The sequence below is a fragment of the Prunus dulcis genome, chromosome 6 (assembly GCF_902201215.1).
Source record: "Prunus dulcis chromosome 6, ALMONDv2, whole genome shotgun sequence".
NCBI classification, from domain to species: domain Eukaryota; kingdom Viridiplantae; phylum Streptophyta; class Magnoliopsida; order Rosales; family Rosaceae; genus Prunus; species Prunus dulcis.
In genome coordinates, this window is record NC_047655.1 from 6,366,815 (window position 1) to 6,389,373 (window position 22,559).

General features: G+C 37.5%; 1 protein-coding gene and 1 pseudogene across 3 annotated transcripts; one reads left to right on the forward strand and one right to left on the reverse strand.

Annotated features, from left to right (window-relative positions):
- Window positions 1–1,146: 1,146 nt before the first annotated feature.
- Window positions 1,147–10,624, reverse strand: LOC117629951. Of its 3 annotated transcripts, none has more exons than XR_004586178.1 (14): window positions 10,483–10,624; window positions 9,344–9,443; window positions 7,794–7,921; window positions 7,517–7,670; window positions 7,307–7,416; window positions 6,908–6,991; window positions 6,763–6,811; window positions 6,569–6,660; window positions 5,810–5,948; window positions 5,229–5,308; window positions 3,622–5,147; window positions 3,059–3,172; window positions 2,229–2,975; window positions 1,147–1,756 (listed from the first exon to the last, which is right to left on the reverse strand). XR_004586178.1 is itself a non-coding variant. In XM_034362631.1 (13 exons), exons 2-13 carry the CDS (start codon window positions 9,434–9,436, stop codon window positions 2,398–2,400), a joined length of 3,147 nt encoding a protein of 1,048 aa, XP_034218522.1. In that variant the 5' UTR covers window positions 9,437–9,443; window positions 10,483–10,589; the 3' UTR covers window positions 1,763–2,397. The 3 variants fall into 3 exon arrangements, 1 of the variants encoding a protein (XP_034218522.1); XR_004586177.1 differs by having other exon boundaries at window positions 5,810–5,942; window positions 10,483–10,589; XM_034362631.1 differs by lacking the exon at window positions 1,147–1,756 and having other exon boundaries at window positions 1,763–2,975; window positions 10,483–10,589.
- Window positions 10,625–18,664: 8,040 nt separating this feature from the next.
- On the forward strand, window positions 18,665–21,583 carry LOC117631612 (annotated as a pseudogene).
- Window positions 21,584–22,559: the final 976 nt, after the last annotated feature.

The window sequence follows — 22,559 nt, forward strand, 5'->3', positions numbered from 1 at the left end:
TCTCCTAACCCCTCCCCAATATCATCCTCTCCTCCCTCCTACATAGCCCACCCTTGTGATGAAACTCAAAAAGAATTTGTAATGAAATGTTACCATAAATATCTAAATAAAAACAAGACAAGCATTCCAAATGGAAACAGGACAAGTACATTTACTTCTAAATCTTCGACATTTTTTGTATAAATTGACGAGTAGTTATTATCTGCATGGGAAAAAAAAAAAGATATTGTGTAACCATAATTCATATGTATATTTGCTTGATCTTAATTAGCAAACATAGGCATCAAACTATCTTTTACTCCCTTACAAACAATTTGATGCTTGTACAACAATTCACCACCCAGTACACATTCACATTGTCAAGCCTCCCTTAGTTTTATATCATCCGGCAACCATCCTGTAACCATGCCAACAAGACCGATCAGGGCCATTTCACGTGGAAAGCGATGCCTATTGTCATTGCAACCATTGCAGTCGCAGTGCCTCGAAGCTGACGCTGGAAATTATTGATAGCACAACTGAAGTTACCCGGGAAAATGAAAGGCTTCACCAATGCCAGCTAAAGGAAATAACCACACAGCCAACATTGGCACCATATAATGGAATTATGGAACTGTATGCTGTTTTCAGACGCAATGACTCCCCGCAATTGCTAAAACGAAACGGAAGCTTCTATAATGACGAGTTATTGTGAGGGAGTTACAATGAGAGTCCAATTTAATAGTACAATAATAACTCTGCACTGGATCAATCGGCTACCAAGTACTCCTCAAAAGAACCATGCTTATGATATTTAGGATATGGCCCGCTGGGATGTTCAAATATGACACGATGCGATAGTCCAAAAGGGTCCCACAGCCAACTCCAAGGATTTCTTTTCAGACTTTACCTTTCCAAACGCCAATAATATAGACTTGTAGAGAGAGACCTGTTGTGACCTCGTTTAAAGGAAAGAAAAAAAGAAAAAAAAAAAAAAAAAAAAAGGAAAAACTTTCGTATACCTGAGATAGCACTGTTTACTTGGAAAACAGAAATGGGAAAATACCGAATCAATATTATATACGAATTGTCTACTACGCTGCCCACATACGAAAAGTCTCCAATTATATGCTTGGAAAATATGACAACATCCAAGCAACTAACAGCTTTGTTTTAACATCAAGCTGATATCTATTTATTTATTTTATTTCTACAATAATGATCCAACATAATCCGAAAGGCACGAAAATAAATAACAAATCCCTCGTAGCACACCAGCCTCTACAGATCAAAACCCACATCATGCCCTCCTTTACACAAAAACAATAGCAGACACTGATAGATAAACAATTCTCTTCAAAATAATAGCTTCTAGCTTTTTCTTCCTCTTTTCTTTTTTTAGAAAATACAAAACATTACCATCCCACCTAGTTACAGCACACACCCCACACCCCACACTCATAAAATAATTGCACGAAATACTTTTTAATTCCAATCACTTCTCTGTTCTGAACTTTGCAAACACAATACAAATAGAAACTTAGAAGGAAAAAAAAGTTGTAAATTCATTAATATCCATTTTGTCATGTTAAACAGTTAGCGCAGTATAAAACTCCCCAAAAGGGTCAGATTTCATCCATTTAGTTGTGAGAGCAACAATCAAATATCCGTACAGCAGGGAGTTGAATACTCATCATCTGGATGATCAGCCGGTCCGAATTGACCATATACAGCAACCCGCAATACAAGCTTCACATCAAGCATTTATCACCCCCACCTGCAAATGCAAACAAAGTAGAAGCCCAACTAAATACAAGAAAATGCACATACCAGTAATTCACTCCAGCTTAAATCTAGCAAAGGGAAAAAAGGTGCGGGGACCCAAGAGGCAGGCATTCTTACTATCCTTCTTTTAAGTGAATTGACATAGTGGCACTTGTAGAAACAGAACCGAACACTCGCATGACACAGGTTTGTTCAATGCACAACATGCTATCCATAATGTCTAAATCAAAGTAATATACAAATTATGTGCCTTTACGAGGGAGAGAAGAGGCTGGGAAGAAGAAAAGCAGCATTTAGTGGGAAGTGAAAACAAAAAGAGGAGAAAGCAGATGCACTACATGATGCAACAATAGTCCTGCAAGCAATAATAGATCCATGCTTCTCCTCTTTATGGCCATGCTAACAAACTAGAAAAATTAAAATATGTCCACATACAAAAACCTAAACAAGTAATTCATCCTTACCTGCAGGATTACAGACCCCAAAAGTTACAGGAGTTTGACCCTACATAAGGCTGCCGAGGCAAAGACCAGTTATGAGTCAGTCCCATACTTGAGTACAAGGTCACACAACCACACAGCCCTCGATTCCTTTTGAACATTCCCAACCATGCAAAGCTATCATTTTGCAATATTACATCCCAAATGTTCTGTTATACAGATCACCAGAACTGGGCATCCGAAACTTTGAATCTTCATAACCAGAATAATACTTGTTGAACCCTAGTCTATCATTTCTCAAGAGCTCTGCCATACCCAGAGTGCTTCCACCCTGAGCCTCATTCCACCCATCCCAGTGTCCATTTGACATGACCCGGTTTCTAGACTGTTGTTGGAGGGACAATTGAGAAAAAGGGGATAGATTGCTGCTAGTCTGAGATTGATCCAAAAGCATCGAAGAAATTCCATAAGAATCATTGACGTGAGAAAAACCATCGCCGAAATCAGGAAATCTAACGTTTTGTTGTGGGGTGAGGGATCTTTGCATCAACAGTTGAAGCCTTGCATCATTTTCATAGGCACTTAACTGCGAAGGGAAGTTTGATCTCATTTCAAGGCCGGGGTTGTTAAGCCCACCTTGCAGTCGCCCTTTACCGACCGCCAATATAGCAGGATCCATAAACTCAATGTCCCCAGAGCTACCAATATTACCAGTTGCCTGAGGTTGATATGCATTTCTCAACAAAGAGGAAGTATCATACAAATGATTCCCTGAGAAACAGGTAATGAAATTAGCACTTAAACATCAGATGCATTAGAAAAAGTCAAATTAAAAGGTATTGTATATAACAAACCAGCCAGAGAGTCAAACTCCTGATCCACTCTCTCATGAGAAGTAAAGCCTGGTGGTGGTGCCCTGCTTGGCACAGAGAATCCAGGAGGAGCAGAAATTTGAGCCCTTGAAACCACTGAAAGATTTTAATAATGGTTAGAAACAAGACAAAGCATGAAAAACAACCCCCAGGCCAGCAAAGAAAATAAAGTGAAAACCCATTTAAAAACTGTTACTAATAATAATCACTGATCATAATAAACAGGAACTTTAAGCACAGAATTGAAAATTAATTACGGTCATGAACCTATTAGATAATTCATCCGGAAACAAAAAATAAAAAAGAAAGGTCTCACAAGCATGATTAAGTGACATGAGAGCGCAGATCATGCAAGGAATCATTTAAAAAAAATCTTGACTGCGTGCAACAAAATGTGGGGCAAAGAAAAAAATGCATGCCGCTAAACATCAAGAAAGAACATAAACAAATTCCTACTAAGACCAATGGAAGGCAGCAAATACAACAAACCCCAATAGGTAATCGGCAGAAGAAGAAACAGTAACATAAAGCCAATCGGTACTCACCAGAAAGCTTGTTAGAAGAAAAAGCTAAATGATTGCTGCCATGATTTTCAGGTTCTTCATAAGAGCTAGATGAAAAACCGTTTCCAATTCCAAGATTCTCAAGATTCTCCAAACCTAAATCTCTATTTTCAGAAAAACCATGGTGGAATGATTGGTTATTAGAAAACTGCCCAATGACATTCGGAGATGACTGTACATCGAATGCTTGATTTTTAGAATCCTCCTGTCTTGCAAAAGAGAATCTGGACTGATTGTTATTTTGTACTTTCCAAGGACTTGACATTTTGAGAGCTCCAGGCTGTCTATCAGTTTCACCCAATAATTTCGAAAAATGCTGTGGTGACGCTATTGAGTCATCCCAAGTGTCAAAGTCCATTGATAATATATTTGAGATTATGCTACTCTCTCCCTTGTCAACAGCAGCACTGAAATCCGCATTAGCTGCATCATCCAGGAATCTTCCACTGTGCTTCCCTGGGCCTTCATTTGGAAGCAGAAAGGAATGCTCCAACGGCCTCTCTGAACCAGAAGATCTGCTTACCAAGTTCTCAGGGTAACCATTAGATGTTACTGAAATACTGGACGAAGATAGAAGTGAATTGTCCCTCATTTTGTTATCAACAAATGGACGATCAACATTTGAATAAACTGCACCATAAGCTTCACTATGCAGCAACGGAGACCTAGAATGATTTGAAACATGGACCGCATTAGCCAAACTAGGCAAATATGTTGAACGACTGACTTCTGGATCCTTGAGTCTCTGATTGTCGAAAGATAGTACATCCTCTTCCACCTCAGAAGATGCATTTGGTACTAGTTGTGCTTGTGACTCTGATATCCAGTTGGATTGTTCCCTTGTAACACACACTGCATTAACAGCTGTCACAGCAGTTATTGGAGGTTCTCTGGACTGCTCAGCACAATATTGCTGTAACCCTTGGTTCCGAGGCGATTTAATCACAGAATTATCAGAAAGTGAACTATTAGATCTGACTACACCAGAATGTTCTACCATGGAATTTCTATCAATGCCCATCAAAGGCATATCAGAGCATATGCTTTGGACCACTTCTTCAGTGGAAACAAGGTTTTCTTTTTCATGACAGGAACTGTAAGATAGATGACTATGGTTGGTGGCATTGCTGATGTTTGGCTGCATGCTGCTGCCTCTATCATTATCCTTGGTTGTTTGGGGGGAAGATAAAGGGCTGCTCCCATTCACAGAAGCAGGAGCTTCATCGGGTGCAGCAGGTTCGTCAGACAGGTCATTCTGACAATCCACGCCACTATTCTGTCTCACAATCTTCAATGATTCTGGTTTACCTTTAGCATGCATAGTCTGACTTTCATCATTTAATGCTGACCTCTTTCCTGCATCACTATGCAGTATAGAAGCCTGAGTAGTAGCAACCGCTGCTGAAGAAAATGGCAATGTGCAATTGACATCAGGTTTCTGTTTAGTATGTCCATTCGAATTTATTATATTTGTAGCTGGTGGTTGGCAATTTGAACCACGTGTTCCCCTGCAACGTGCACTCAGTACTTTTAGGATTGATTACAATCATAAAACAATATATAGGAAAAAATAATAAATAACCAGATACCATGAGGCTGCAGCTGGAAGAGCAATAGATCTACCAGAGCTTCCATTTGGAGGAGAACCTCTAAGAAGGCTTCCAGTATTCTGCCAGGTTAAAAACAAAATCAAAACAATAAGATATGACTCAAAACTGCAACTTATAACCAGCTAATATCAAACAACCACACAACCTAAACTTCATATTACCAACTATCTATACCTTTAACTTCACTTTAATATAGGTTTCCAGAATTCTTGTCGAATATTTCTAGACTATCCAGTATGAAAAAGATGTTCAAAGGAATACGAGAACGCTCAAAATAAACAGCAAACAGAAATGATAGCAACCAGCTTATCCTTGCGATTCAATAACTACCAGTAAAAAGAGCACAACCCGACAACTTCATATTACCAACTATCTATAACTTTAACTAAACTTTAATATAGGTTTCCAGAATTCTAGTCCAATATTTCTAAACTATCCTGTATGAAAAAGATGTTCAAAGGAAAACACAAAAGCTCAAAATAAACAATAAGCAAACAGAAATGATAGCAACCAGCTTATCCTTGCAATTCCATAACCACCCAGTGAGATATGACACTTACACTAGAACCATTTTTAATAATTGGTCCTCCAGCAGAAGTTGAACTGCTGTTACAATAATCATCTAGTGGTGGAGGCAAAACACTCCCTGAACGCCGTTGCATACTGTTTGCAGTACCGGTAATTTGTTGTACCCTACTCCTTCAGGAAACCATTATCCAAATTAATTAATCATCCAACGAAAACACCACCCAAAGTCTAAAAAACATGCAGACAGCGCAAGAAAAAGCATATTTAAATGACAACATACGAAAAAATTGAACTATATTAAAGCATTTAATGTATGATAAATTTCTTTAACCTTCATCTCCACAACCATCTATCATTAATGTTCACGACCATCTTTGGGATGGATTTATCAGTCCTAAGGCCAACTATATCCTTCCAAATAATCCAACACAGAGAATGCTTATCATTACTCTAGACAACATGATAAGCATCAAGCTGAAGAAAGGCTATTATGCACATTGAAGAGCTTGGGTTACAATGCCAGGCTCATTGGAAGTGCTATAGGTTTGGCAGAGTTCATACACACTGTGCCTCACCAACTGTATTTTTGTAGGAAAAAAATGCTTCTTGAGGAAAATGAAAGATCGTTGAACACCCAAAGCTTATCTCATTAGCCTAGGTTTTGGCGAATGAAGCCATAATAAACACCTCTTCCAAAACCTCCTGATAGATTTATTACAATCAACAAGGGCAGCAATAATGCAGTACACAGATCATTTGAAAAAGAATGGCCAGGTTGGCGAACTAAATACCTAGTGTATGCAGAAATTATTTCATCTTTAGTGAAACTGTCCTCCTGAGACCCAACCTCATGCAGATACAAACAATCAGGATTGGTGCAAGGCTGGAAAGAACAAAAGTCAGTCCTCAAATAGATTCTTTAAAATTTAATACAACTACAATAGAGAAATTTTATAAACCAGGTAGACCAAGTAATGATTCATACCACATTTCTCAGCCATGCATGACAATACTTTGTGGTCCCGAAGCATGCCCTGAAACATACATATAAGGGATTATTATACCAACGACTCTATGCTGAAAAATCATGCAATTCAATAATGAGAGAACAAATATAAACATGCATGTACCTCAGCGATCTACCATCCAAGAGGAACCCATGTACATTTTGAATACAACGAACCGCTTCCTCTTCTTTCGAGTAAGTAATATATCTGAGCACAAGGAACCATTATGAAACCAACACTAAGCACACAATGGCAATCGGAAGATCGCAGCAAGCTTAATGCTATGCTATGCTGGAGTCAAATGAAAGGTGAATGTGTAAAATATCAATAAGAAAATTAACAAGCAACAATCACCATCACATGGCTGTAAACAAGAAAATTAACATAAACTGCATACGAACTTTTGAGCTAATTATAAAAACAGTGGTATCCAGCTGTATAAAAACATCTCTCCAACGAGCATAAGGAAATGGAAAAAAAAAAAAATTACCAAACCAATTCTCTATGAACAGGTTTACTTACACACTACATGTATTGTTTGGAAATTGCTGAATGATACCAGCTGCAGTTCGGGACATAGAAACTTTTAAAACCTTCCCATACTGACCAAAATATTCTCTGCGCTGCAGAAGCTGCATAAGAGATGCATTAAATTAGTGAGCCTCTACAAGCCAAAACAGAAAGATGCCAGACACAGAGAGAGAGAGAGAGGGGGAGAGAGAGAGAGCCTACATCTTCATCTGCCAGATTAAGAGGCAACCCAACTATGTAAACAAGGTTCCTTTGAATCACTCGCACACTGCTGAGCTGCTTCCGTCCTTCAGTCGATTTAACCTTTGCCTTCTGAGACTTCATCTTTTTCTCGGTATTGATTTCAGCCACCAATCTGTGGGGCAAAAGTAAAAGAAAAAGGTCCAAGCAATTACAACGACAGTTGCTACTTATCTAATTAAAAATTGATGTGGCTATCTATCAGATGCAAAAAAATTATGGTCCACAGAAAAACAACCTCTCGCACTTTCCAGCCGTCCCTACAATCTTTTCCTTATCATAAGGAGTGCGGCATGCAGGACACCGCCCCTCTGTCTCATCCTTCTCAGCCATGTCCATTATGTGGTGCCAACACCAAACACATATCTGTGATCAAGTAGAGAATTTCAGAATTCAGCAGAAATAAGAATAAAGTCCACGCAAAAGTTATAACTTTCAAGGTGCACAAACATAAATACGAAGATTCACAATTAACAAAAACCAAACACACAAACCGAATTATCCCAAATATTTGACTGCCTGTCAGGGGCATACATATTGATTCTGAACAAAGCCACCACACACTGACACACAGTTCAATACCCTGCACTCTAATATCCCTAAAGAAAACTCTACTATCATGTCTAACGCTATGTTCTGTAAAGAGACCCAGATAGGAGAGCAGGAAACGAGAGTTTATCCTTCATTTGGTAGGAAGGAGAATAAAAGGAAAAGGAGCCCCCTGGACCCAACAAACCAAATCTGTCAAACTTTGAAAGGAACAAAGGAGGGAGACAAGAGACACCTTTGATAATTGTACTCTTTTTCTTCAACCCAGCTACTAAAGCAAGGGGAAAGGAACCCTCTGGACCAAACTAACTAAATCTGTCCAAATTTGAAAGGATCATAGGAGGGAGGCAAAGAGAAACTTTCGATACTTTTACTCTGTCCTCAATCCAACTACTCAATGGTTTATACACAGAATTTTTTTTTTTGTCCCTTTCCTCTGAACAAGTGAGGGTACATTTTGTCTTCCAATCACTTTATCCTTCCCTTATGATTTTATCCTGTCCATCCATCCTACCAAACAATTGTAAGAGATTAATTGTGGTGAAGAAAACTTTTTCTATCTCTCCAAAAGTGGGCAAAGGCAGATTTCCATCAGTGAATCAGGATGTCAGCTATACACAGGAATATTGAGTTCCTAGAAACAGTCACACCACTGAAGCTTTCTCAATTAAAGCCATTAAATAAATAAAAAAAGACACTTCCCAAGTTTGAAAAGGAGGAACAACTAACGTTCCAAAAAAATATTCTAGAGAAGCATAAGACAATATGTGGAACAAAACCAGTACTGAACCAACCTGGACCCAATCTAGAAGAGTCAAATGTTAATACCTTTTTCATTGTTATTGACGGTTGACTATAAAGAGACTCAATTCTATGCTTTGCTTTGCAAAGATGAAAAATTATCTTATACTACCCATAGGTTTGGCCACTATTCTTCGTAACTTGCAAACTCAATAACAAATCCACATAGAACTGTTTCAATAACATGGCAGGAAGAAAATAAATTCATAGAAGTGCCCAAATAAGTTGAAGAGTGCACAGGTTATGTCACGTAACCAAATAGATTAGGATTGTAAACTTTTAGTAGCAACGAACAGCCCATGGGAAGTGAGTAGTTGAATGACTAATCATGCAGTTCGAAATTCAAATCAAAAGCACTATGTAGACAAAATAGTAACAACTATCCACCAAACCTCCCCCCAACCCACAGAGAGACAAAGGTAAGTTAGTGTCCCAGACCTCATAACCGCATTTACATGGCTTCAATTGCTGATCTGTCAAATCCATCTCCTCCGCGCAAAGAGGACAAGTCTTTTCTCCCTGGTCACTCATGATTACCCTTAAAAAATTCAAAAATGAAGTGTAAAAAGTAAATAAACACAATGCACAAGATTAAAGCATTAATCTTAATAGGTATGCGCATACAGATAAGAAACAGAAGGGAAAAAAACTTCGAAATTGCAAAATAAAATCCAAATGCTCGACTTAAACCTGAGCAAACAATGCTTGAAAATATTAAAAACAAAAGAGATGTTAGAAATATAAATAACAGATGTGCCATTTTATGAGGAAACTAATAATGACATGAGCCTAAAAGAAGAACTCAAACATAAAAAAACAATTCAGAATTTCCTGTATTTCCTTTTTCCTACTAAAAACTAGGCAGAAAACAGAAAATGTAGTAGCTCAAAATCGCCAGTATGCATTTATTTTATTTAATATGCAAATGCAGCTCAATAGCAATTTTTTTCACATCATGATAGCATATTCACATTAGTCATTCACTTATCGACATTCACATTACGGAAACAGCCACATACAAGTAACAATTATTTAAAGTAAAATTAAAAAATGACAAAACCCTAGAAAAATCTCAATCACAATAAAACGAACCAAAAAATTGAGCTTGCACCAGTCTGGAAAAGCCCCAAACTGAAACCCTAAAAGCCCAATCATTTCAGCAACCGCCAGTAGTACATTAACAAATTCAAAACCCAAAATCAGCTCCCAAGACACAAAACAGATCAAAATCGTAGGCAAAGCAGATCAAAATCAAACATCATTAACAACAAAAATATTGAAAAAACACATATTTATTATCAAAATTAAAGTAAAAACCGGTAATTAAAAACCTAATCGGAATCGTTGACATGCAACAGAAGGAATCAAAGGCAAGGATGTGAATGGAGGTCAATCAGACGGCAACAGCCTCCGAGTAATTAAACAAAGTAGACTGATTTGAAATCAAAATTGAAAATTCAGTCTCGTACAAAATAGATTAAATTAATTAGGGATCTGGATGATGAAAGAAATTGATCGGACGGACAAATTAGGGCTAGAGAAGAGAGAGAAGAGATAGCAGAGAAGAGGAGACTTACAGTTGGGGATCGAGAAGAAGAGGACGAAGCTGTGAGAGGATGAGATTGTGGTGTGAGGATCGCAACGCAGAGAGAGAGAGAGAGAGAGAGAGAGAGCCACAATAAGAGGGGGTGCTTTTTAAGAGAGATGGAGAGAAGGGCCTGTTTGGATGGGTTATTTGGCTGCTCTGCGCGTCGCTGTCAATTAAATATAAACGAGTTCCACATAATGCCCTTGGATTTTGGTAAAACTACCGACATGTAACCTTTCCTTTGTGGCCTGGCCAACGTTGGCTCTTTTGTTTTTGCTCTTATTTTTCCGGTTTTGTCGACTTTCGGGAACTCGCTTCTTCTTCAATAACGTATCTGGGCCTATTGGATTTATGTATTTTTCCGGTCTTGTACGCGTATATTTCTTCTCTTTTTTAAATTTAATTAGGTGATGTATTGGAAGTTTGCCAAGTAAATATTTGGGTTTTATCCACCCAATAAGATTCTATAATTATTTTGTTTATATTTCTGCCTCTTGGGGTGTTAGGAAAATAAATTATGACCGTTTGGATTTTTTCTCTATTAAAATTTCAAGAAAAATAATCATCTCATAAGTTTAGAAGATGTTATCCTTAATATTGACGCAAATTTAAACGTAATTGACATTATGGATAACATTGATGTGCACATACGATGATAAGGATGACATTAATTGAATTGAAGGAATGTAGACTAAAATGATGAGTTTGGAATGAGAATTAGTGATTTCAGACGTATTCATTTAATCATTTTGTGTACGCTTATGTAATTTGACTTTAAGGGATGACATTTACTCTGACAGATTATGAAAATCCATCAATAATCTGGTGGCTGGCAAGAATAATTTAAGTTGCCCTATAGATGTATTTCTCTCTGCGTGTTCGTTTAATGAAACATCCTTTTCGACGGCAACCAAAAACATATATATATATATATATAGTGGATAGGACCCATACGGTGTGATCCAAAACTAAAATTTCATGTTTCCATTCATGCAGGATTGAGCTCGTCAATAATTTTTACAGAGTTATTCTTTATGCATTCTTTTCAACTAGCCCCGCCAATTGGTTTTCTTTTTTGTTTTATTTTTAATTATTTTATTTTATTTTAGAATTGAGAAAATATAAAATATAAAATCTATCATCTGATTTTGTTTTTAATTTTAATTTTTGTAGTAGGAAAAATATAAATTGACCATATTATCCTCATTTAATTAATAATTTCAATTTTTAATGGTTGCATTTACTAAGGGCATTTTCTGGTATTTTGAATGTTTCACCATTCTCTTTATATATAGAGATTACTAGCCCCTTGGCACATGAATTGGTTTTTTTTTTTTAATTTAAGAAAAAATAAAATGGGTAGTTATGTTTCATAAAAGTAGGATATATTATTTGATTTTGTTTTTAATTTTAATTTTTTAATATGAAAAAATATGAATTTAACATATTATCCTCATTTAAATTAATAATTTCAATTCTTAGTGCCAGTTTGGCATTGCTTATTTATAATGATAAGTGATTTTTAAAAAAATTTGAGAAGCCCAGCCCGTTTGGTAAACTATGAGAAAATCACTTATTGTTAAAAATTGCTATGAGAGAAAGCTATAAGGGAAAGCAGCTAATGAGGTGCTTTTATTTTCTGATTATGCAGGAATCAGTTTTGAAGAGGCCCTGGGTTTAATGATCATGCGGCAATAATTTTCTGATTATGAGGGAATCAGTATCAACAACACTTTTAACAAAAAGTTTACCAAACGCCAAACTGCTTTCTCTCACAGCTGATTTATCTCACAGCAAATCTAACAGTGATTATTTTCATAGCACAGCAATACCAAACTGACCCTTAATGTTTGAATTAATCAAGAGTATTTTCTGGTATTTTGAATGTTTCACGTCATTCTTTGTCTTTTGCTTTATATATATAGATTAAGAACGCTAAAATATAATAGAAAATATATATGTACAAACTAAACATAATTGTAACCTATGTTGATGGTTACAAATACAAACTACAAACTACAAAACATAATCATCTATTTTAGTAATTCATAGTTTCATTCACTTGCATGTGTAAGAGGATAAAAAAAAGCAAAAAAATGTGTGCACTTTGAAAGTCTTAATAGTTGGAGCTTATGACAGGACCCGATCCTAATTCCACTTTGGAATTCGAGTCGGACCCTGTGCGTGTCCGACACCTGGCGAATGTCAGGCACAAAAGACCTTTTTACCCTTCCAGTTACAAACTACGATTTAAAACTTCCCTGGACTCCTACCGAAAATTCGGCAGAGTCTCCCCTGTAATTTGTCCAAACCCAAAAATTTCGACCTGTCAAACAAGCAATTTATATTCACACCAACTGCCAGAATAAGTAAATAAAACATCCAACTGTTCTGGTTTCACTCTAACCAGATATCAGAGCAATTACTAATACATACAAGAATTTAAGTGTTTTACAACAAAATCCTACGTTTCGTGGGTGGCGCGGGAGCTAGGAGAAGGCCCGGTGGTGGATTCCTGTGCACGTCTACTGCCTGGGGGCGCAAAACATTTGAAAGTGTGAGTGGACAAAATTAGCGTTCTCGAAACAATTTATGAACATAATAACCCCCATTATAGAAAAATAGATATGAAAATCTGAAGTTCGACTGTAGTCAAATACAAGGCATTCACATATAAATATATATATATATATATCTATGCAGATGTAAAACATGCTCAAATGTCAGGAAAACTTGCATAAAATTACTGTAATCAATATTTGCATAAAAGCACTGAAATTCCTTTAAAACTACCACATAGGTGTACCCCTGTAAATCCGTCAACTCCCCTGGCAGGTCTCGACGACACACAGTCTATCCAAGCCGCAAACTGGCAGGATTCAGGGGACCGCAGTCGGCCTGATTCCCTTGCAGGTCTCGGTGACACACAGTCAACTCGAGCCGCACTGGCAGGATTCAGGGGACCGTAGTCAGCCTGATCCGCAAATCCTGGCAGACCTCGGCGACACCAAGTCAAACCGAGCTGCAAATCCTGGCAGACCTCGGCGACACCAAGTCCAATCGAGCTGCAAATCCTGGCAGACCTCGACGACACCAAGTCCAACCGAGCTGCAAATTCTGGCACTCACGGTCCGAGCGTCCCCGAAACTCGTGAGGCAAATGTCAAGTGCACTGACAAAACTGAGAATAAACTGGATGTCCGTAGACATCGGTATAACTGAGGGTAATAACCACAATTGGGTACATGGTGGTTTTAAAATAAACTATTTTAGAAAAGTCTGATAATTAACTGTATTTTGGCAAATCTGAAACTAAACTACTATTTCCTCTGAGGTAAAACTCAAACTCTGCTTTTCATATCACTTTAGCATAATCCGCTAAGCAACGTATAAATAAGATATAATTTCACAAGCATGCTAGGGAAATCACAATGAATAAAACTTATTCAATATCAAATAATGAAAATATTTATATAAATCATTTATAAAAAAAAAGTCCACTCACTTCTGGTCCGAGCTAGCTGGACCTCTCGAATGTCCCTCCTGTGGGTCGGTCTGGGCCCTGGTGCCTGATTAACCAAATGCGTGCACTCACTTAAAGTTAATCCTATGCCCACTTAGCAATTCAGACATTTAAAACGGTCTTAAAAGACCTGAAGCTTTACTAAGCGATAAACTGTCAGACTGGTCGATCCGAAACCCCGTGGGGTCCACGACCTCCGATGGCCGATCTGGGGTTCTCTAGGGTTCCTCACAGAGAAATACTCATATCCTGCTAGTTTGGCCCAAAATGGACGGTCGGATTGGCCACAATCGCGTTATCGCTTAATTCCCAAACCCTAGCCCCAGGGTTCGCGATTTCGGAGTATCCGGGACACCGATTCGCAATCCGTTGAATCCTACATGATCCTGAAATCATGTAGGATATCTGAAATTGAGTGCGATCCAACGGCTCGACAGTATTGCACCCGGGAATCGCACAATATGGAAAATCCGTTCGGGGCTCAAATGGAATCCAAATTAAGATCCGCGAAATCCTACGCGCTCGTGACAACACAAGGATCGCAAAAATACACAGAGTCACTGCACTACCCTCACCCATGCACCGCCACACGAGCCGGCAGTTTGGGTGTCCAAAGCGATAACGACTCACCGGAAAAACTCAAAACCAAAGCTCCAAACTCCTATCCTAGGTATAACACCACATTTGGAGCCACTTTTGTTCTTGGACATACCCCAAAAAGTGGCCGGAAACGGCCGATCACGGAGGCCAAAACTCGGCCAAATTTCAAGTTGAAAATCGAGCGATCTACGGCTAAAATCGATGAAAACCTATCTAACCATCAGCTAGAGCACGAAAAATAGATGAGAATCCATACCTTACTTGAAAGATTTGGTTGAGAATTGAAGGAGAACGAGAGGTTTGAAAATCGGGCAAAATCGATCGGATTTCTGGGTTTTCCGGCCAGCTCTGGTCGGCGCAAGGGTGGAGACCGGTCGGGTTTGACGGCGAGGTCGAGGCGGTCCCGACGGTACCAGCGCCGTAGGTCGGGGTGGCCTGTGGTGGTGACTGGGCTAATCGGAAGGGGAGGGGGCGCGGGCTTCGGGGGAGGGAGGAGAGAGAGAGAGAGGAGAGAGAAAACTGAGGGGAGATAGAGAGAGAGAGAGAGAGAGAGAAGAGATAAAAATCTGACTTTTTGTCCAAATTACCGTTTTGCCCTTCGCGGTATTTTGACCGTATTTTCTTCGTTACAACTCCGATTCGAGTCCACTCTGTGTTTACGGACTCGTTTCGTCGTGCTCTACGCAACGGTATAAGTGGAATTGTCAAATTCCTTCTCGGTCAAAAAGTCAACTTTTTCCCAATTAAATATGGTGAGGACAAAATCGTCTTTCTTCTAGAATAAATTACTAATTAATTTAGGATATTTTATTTTGGGTTATTACAGCTTATTGGCATTTGATCTATGATGTTTCACAAGTATTGTTCTCTTTGTAAATAAATAAATAATCCATTGTTCATCCACAATTGGAGTACGAGTAAGAATAAGTTTCTTATGTGCTTCCCCTGAAATACAAAATTATTTGGGTTCATCACGACAATGGGATTGTGCTATTATTTTTCCTTCCAATTTAAATAAAATATTATTATTATATAATGCAAATTTAGCTTACATCAGTTGGCTACAAGCCTACAACAATGAGCCGGTCCTTCTTACAATTAAATTTGAATCCCCCTTCTTATAAATTAGATTAATTTAAAATAATTTAAATTATCGTTTGTATTAAAAAATATGATACTGCACATTCATGCACCAAAAATTTCTGTTGCAAGTAGGTTTAGGTTTAGAACCCTATTTTGTATATGAGATTTGAAAACCTATAATCCATAGTTCCCAATGATAAAACCTTCATCTAAGGCGTAAGGCCAGGCAAGATGCATGCAAACTCATCAAGATCATGACATTTGGCCAAACCATGTGAGTCAGCCCGAATTCTCAATGTATTGGGAATTAATTGCAGTACGTGTTCCCCTCACTTTCTTTTTCGTGCTCTGTGCTTGGTTTCATATTAAATTCCATCTCTCACCCATTACATTAACACATCGCAATGCCAACTCAGGGATTTGGGTTCCTTCAAAAGTCCAAGCTCCAAACATTTGGAACATAAATGGTTGTGTTGCTTTTATAATAATTTCCTTGAATCTTGGTTTATATTTCATCTCTTTATTTGAATAATTCTTAGGTTTCTTTTTCATAATAATTATCACACTATTATTGTACCTAATTTTCTATTTTCCCATTCATACTTAATTGTAATTGTAATTTTGCTTAGAGCATCCACAATTATACTCCTTATTTTTTTTAGTTAAAATTTAGCTAAAAATACACAAAAGATATTTTAGAAACTCTCTATAAAATTTGAACTCCAATCATTCTCCTTAGTGTAGAGAATCATAAATACTATAATAATTTTTTAATTCAATATAATTAGTCCATCTCTATACAAAATAATATATAAAAAATAGTTTACATTAATTAAAAGTTTAAAATATGCATAAAAAAAATCAACATTAAAGAGCCACTAAGAATCCTTTTTCTCCCCTCAGATTTATGAGCTCCTAGAGGTCTCCCTATTTTAAGAGGTGGATAGGGAGCATAGTTGGAGTTGTGTTTTTCCAATTTCTCCCTAAAATTTGTCTAATGAGGTGGTTTAGAGAGCCCACTGTGGATGCTCTTAAACTCAAAAAAATAAAAAATTTGCAAAGAACCCACTAGTGTAGTGGTTTGGAGTATTTACTCCATCAGGCAAGGTCCTGGGTTTGAGTCATAGCATCCGTATTGTGTGTGTAAGTTTAATATGCTATCGCCCATTTTAATAGAAAATGTCCTCAAAAATAAAAAAAAAAAAACTCGAAAAATTTGATGGTAATAACTACTTGATTATTTTCATATATATTAAGTACTCAATTGTTTTCATATATATATTTGATGGTAATCACTCACTTACCTTAATCATATAATATTTGAAAATATTCATCCAGAAAAATCCTAGCATCCACACCTTTCCTTCAGAGCCGCACCTGGGGGAGGTGGTCTATGCCCCTCCTCCCCACCACCCTACCCCAAACCCCCCACCACCCCCCCATCTCCCCTCCCTATCCCTCCTTTCTTCCTCCTCTATCTTCCATCTGAACTCCACGATTGCGAGTTGATTTGTTTTTCCTTCCATGGCTTACCATTCCCTCCCTCCCTCCTTTCCCCTTATCGCCATCCCCCTCCCTCAAATTTTTTTCCGGTCAGATTCCTTTTTTGCTTTTATTTTGTGCAGTGCTTTTATTTTTGCAAGTGTTTTGGTTTGGTTTCGGTTTAGTTTTTTTTTTTTTGGCAGATTCAGGAGTTCTTGTATAGGTATATTAATTCCAGATCTTTACTTTTCCTGAGGACTAACAATTGGTTTTGGTCGACTTGGGTGATTTTGCTGGAACTCTTGTGTATGGGTTTTGGCTCATGTTTAGAGTTTGGAGCTACAATAATGGAAATTTTCGGTTTGTGTGGGTTGAGGTTTAGCCGATGCAACACTAAGGGTTTAGCCAGTATGGCGCTTTGCATCTCTTTGGATGCCAAAGAGGATGTGAAGTGGTGGTCCTATTTTTCTTTGTCTGTTTTAGTGTCATTTTGAGTTTCTTGATTTGTATTTTGCTTTCGACTGCGATACAAACCTGTCGTTGTGCAGTGGATTTATATTGTTATTTTCAGTACAAGTGCTTGGGTTGTTAAATAATTTAAAAGTAAATTAACATTAATAGTTCAAAGGGCAAACCAGTTTAGTTTTAAGTTACATAAACAATTTCACAAGCCTAGTGGTGACTAGCTTTTCTGAGTATGACATTAATGTGCAAGCGCATTCAATGGAGTTTGAGACACTATGATTCTCGTTTTGGAAATAAACATCACAATTCAAAATTAGATGTTTTATCACACAAGATTAGTTGGCCATAAGTATAATAACTTTTCCCATTAAATCATAGTATCCCTTAAGGGCCAAAGCTCGTTTAAGAAAATTCTCAATCAAATCACCAAGGACAAATATAATTGTGGGGAATGAATTTCTTCATTAGTTTGGAAAGACTTTGTACCCTCAAATTAAGAAAAGAAAGACAAAGTCAGCCCTTAAACACACCAATGTGGTGATGCTTAAGTCAAATGAGTGTTATGAAATAAAAATAGAGTTTCTTAGTTCGAGGAATAGTACCTTCTCCAAAGGATGTAGAATCGTTTATATAAGGCTTTGTGCTGGCTGCTTTATCGTTGTAAGAGGCTACATGTTGAACGTTGATTGGTTATGTTAAAACTCATCAGCATGCACGTCAAGTTAATTAGCTGGTTGGCTTGGAAGTGCGTGAACATTTACTCGAATTGGATGAGTGTGATAAGGCATTTCCACTAATTTACCATGGCAAAATGCAAGGGGAGGTAATGATTGTTACTATTCATATGAATCTATGTATTGCGTCTCATATATTAGTGCTGCTGGAAAAAAGGGGGGAGGTATAGCCGTGCGGCTCACTGAAATAAAAATAAATAAAAATAATTCCGAAACCCACTGAAATAAATTTTTTTGTAAAAATTGACGAAAAAGAAAAGCCCAACGCTTTCCCGACATAGCAATTACAAAGGAAATCTAATTCGAAACTCATCGAAAGAAAGTTTTTGTCGACGCACTTGAGAGCTCCGCCGCTCTCTTTCGAGATTTGGCCTCGCTTCCCAAATGTTGAAGGTTGGCTGAGACTCACTGACTCACTGAGATGCTGAAGATGATGATGAGAAATATAGCTGCTGCTTCTTCTTTTTATTGCAGCAGTCGGAGATGGAGAGGTATGCCTTGTCTTCTCTCTAACTCCACTGTCGTTGTTTTCGCCAACGATTACTTTGCTTTCCTTCACTCTCAACCTTCTAAACCAATCAAATCTACAAGAACCCAACTAGAGCAGCCAGTGAGAAACTCATCGAAAATCACAACTGTTGAGGATGCTTTCAATGTGTTTGATAGAATGCTTCAAATGCGTCCTCCGCCTTCAGTTGTTCGTTTCACTCAAATATTGGGTCAAGTTGCGAAATTGAAACATTATTCGGCCGTCATCTCCTTGTATAACCAAATGGGTGTGTCGGGAATTGGACCTAATGTTTATACTCTAAACATTCTCATAAATTGTTATTGTCATCTAAACCAAATGGGGTTTAGTTTATCTGTATTGGGAAATTTCTTCAAACTTGGTCTTGAACCAGATGTCTTTACCTTCACCACTCTAATCAACGGCTTTCTTCTTGAGAATAGAGTGGCGGAGGCGGCAACCCTTCTCCACAAGATGATGAGGGGAGGTAATTGTCAGCCTAATGTGGTTACTTATGGCACACTAGTAAAGGGCTTTTGCATGAAAGGTAACAATAGTGCCGCTATTCAGTTGCTTAGGAAGATGGAGGAAGGAGCTTGCAAGCCTGGCCTAGTTGTCTATAACACAATCATCGACAGTCTTTGTAAGGATACACTAGTTGATGATGCATTAAACCTCTTCTCAGAAATGATGTGCAAGGGTATTGCCCAAATGTCATTACCTATACATCCTTGATTCATGGAGTTTGCAAATTAGGCAAGTGGAAAGAAGCTACAAGGTTGTTGAATGAAATGGTGAGTAAAAATATCTTTCCAGATGTGTTCACATTCAAGCGTCTTGGTAGACACACTTTGTAAGGAGGGAATGGTCGTGGAAGCAGAAGGCGTGGTTGATGATGATTCAAAGAGATATTGATCCTAATACAGTTACGTACAATTCACTCATGGATGGTTACTGTTTGCGAGGAGAAATAGGCAAGGCACAAAATGTTTTTGAACTAATGCTTAGCAAGGGCGATGGTTAATGTTGTTTGTTACAACACATTGATAAATGGATATTGTAAGCTTAAAAAATAGATGAGGCCATGATGCTTTTTCTGGATATGTCTCATAAGGGACTAGTTGCAAATACCGTTACCTATAACACTCTTCTGGATGGTTTTGGCAAAGCAGGTAGAATACAGGATGCACAAAAGTTGTTCTCTGAGATGCAAGCTTGTGGCCAACTTCCAAATGTTCAAACTTATTCTATTTTACTGGATGGCCTGTGTAAAAACCGACAACTTTCTAGGGCAATGCAATTGTTTGGAGAGATGGAAGCGAAGAAGTTGGATATTGATATTGTGATTTACAATATTCTTATTGAAGGTTTGTGCATAGCTGGAAAAATTGAATCTGCAAGGGATCTGTTTTGTGGTTTATCATCAAAAGGACTTCAAAATGTGAGGACATACAATATAATGATCAGTGGACTCTGTTTCGCGGGCCTAACAAGTGAAGCAGAAAATTTGCTTATCCAAATGGAAGAGAAAGGCTGTTCTCCTGATGGTTGGACCTTTAACACAATTATCCGAGGGTTCATCCATAATAAACAGACATCAAGGGCGATGGTGCTTATTCGAACAATGGTAGAGAAGGGTTTTTCTGCAGATGCATCAACAATGGAGTTGATAGTTAATTTACTGTCGAAAGAGGAAGTGGATCCTGCTTTGTTGCCTTTGATAAAAAAATCACTGTGAAATTAATATGCATTTGTGGACAATGAAATTTGGAACTGCTGCACCTTCAACGACCATAAAGGTATTACAGTGGTTGAGCGTATGGCAGGAGGTGAAAAGGCCTTCTCACTTGCATCCTTAATCTCTGGTATTAATTCTGTTTAATTGGCTATGTCTTTTGAACTTTTCCCTTAATCCATGATGATTTATTAACTTTGTATTCCTATCACTTGGCATCTTGCAGTATTTAGAAGGCCAAATATATAAATTTAGGTGTGCCTTCTCGTGACTCTCCTAGCTTGAAAATGTTTCTATAGATAATGTGGCTACTGTTTCGGGTATCAGAAACTTTGACAAAACATAGACCATTATAGGTTAAGTCAATTGACATTGACTTCAAAATTAGTTATCTACAGAGGATCTTTAAAATCAAAGGTTGGTTTGTCTCACTTCCCACATAATGTATAATATATATACTAATGGCTTCTAGTTTGAGGATGAAATAATGAGCCTAAACTTTATCAATTCATTGATGTTCTGGAGAGGAGTGTGTTATTTTGGGATAGCGGCTGATAATGGTATATATATTGTTGTTCCTTGATTGAACTTGTGTTGAGTACCCATCTTTATGTTAACTAAACTAATTTTCCAAGTTAAAACTCTTTTGTTTCTTTTCTGGTTCATATATACCAGTCAAACTCTTTAGATGGTTTGCTTGGTTAGAAGTTGGAACTAGTTAGCCATGATGGAAAATACTAGCCCCAATGCCAGGATTGGGATTGGAAGGGAAGGGATAATTTTTACAAAGTGATTTTTGAATGTAGTGAATTATGTATTTTCTATCAAAAAGAAAATTACATGCTTCAATTTGCAGCTAGTTTATGTTTTCTTTTTATATTTCCACCCATACAGTAGGTAAACCTCATGTGTGTTTGTAAAGGCCTATATTTGTACAATGTGTAATTTTGGCATTGGTTTAGGACAACTGTCATTTTTGTGTTTGATGGTGCAATTGCAGTTATTGTGATTGAGTTTTAAGTGAAATAATAAAATTTAACAGCATTTAATAATAGTTTTGTAATTTTGAGGTTTTTTGGTTGCGTGATTGTAAAATTACATCCTATTTTTTAGGCATTGGCCTTATGTAAATTAGGTAAAGTTATATTCTTATTTTACATATTAGGCATTGACATATAACGCCTCGTCTTTCAAAACATTGGTTAATAGAACCACATTAATTAATAATGCAAGGGACTTTGCAAATTCAATGGCAAAGCGTATGATCTCTTATGTGGACTCAGCATGAGGAGCTCTTATGGAGCCATAGCTAAGATTCTGAGAAGAGGGAAACACCCCTGTATTTTATCCGGCACCAGCTAGCACAAACAAAATTGGCATGCTTGGCCGGTACTTAGCCCTCCAGTTAGGACCACGCTATATAATCAACTTCAATTAGTTAAATCCATCATGCAATGCATTTCCTTCCAATTTTTTGTGATAAACTAATAGATAATTGACTAAATAAGCATCCTCCAAAGTTTCAATAAAAATTTCCAAGTTTTTCTTACAATTTCCGTGGTTTTTATTCAATTTTTATCGATATCGATAATATCCCGATATTTCCATCGAAATTTCCGTGTTTTTGGACTATCGATATTTCCGATATCACCAATATTTTAGACCTTGGTTAGGACTCAGGACTATAAAATCCCACATTGAAAACAATGGAATCATATTTCCAAATCTTTTGGCAATTGAATCATCAAATTTGCATAAATCTCTTCCTAAGAGATTTATACATGCACCAAGCTCTCAAAGCTCTTGAACATAGCTTTGCCTACACCAAGAAAACTATCGAACCAGCGTTTGGCCTCAAGCTCCTTAAGATTTTTGATAATTTTGAAGATAAACCTGTAGCATCTGGAAGTATTGCTCAAGTGCATCGATTGAGAGCT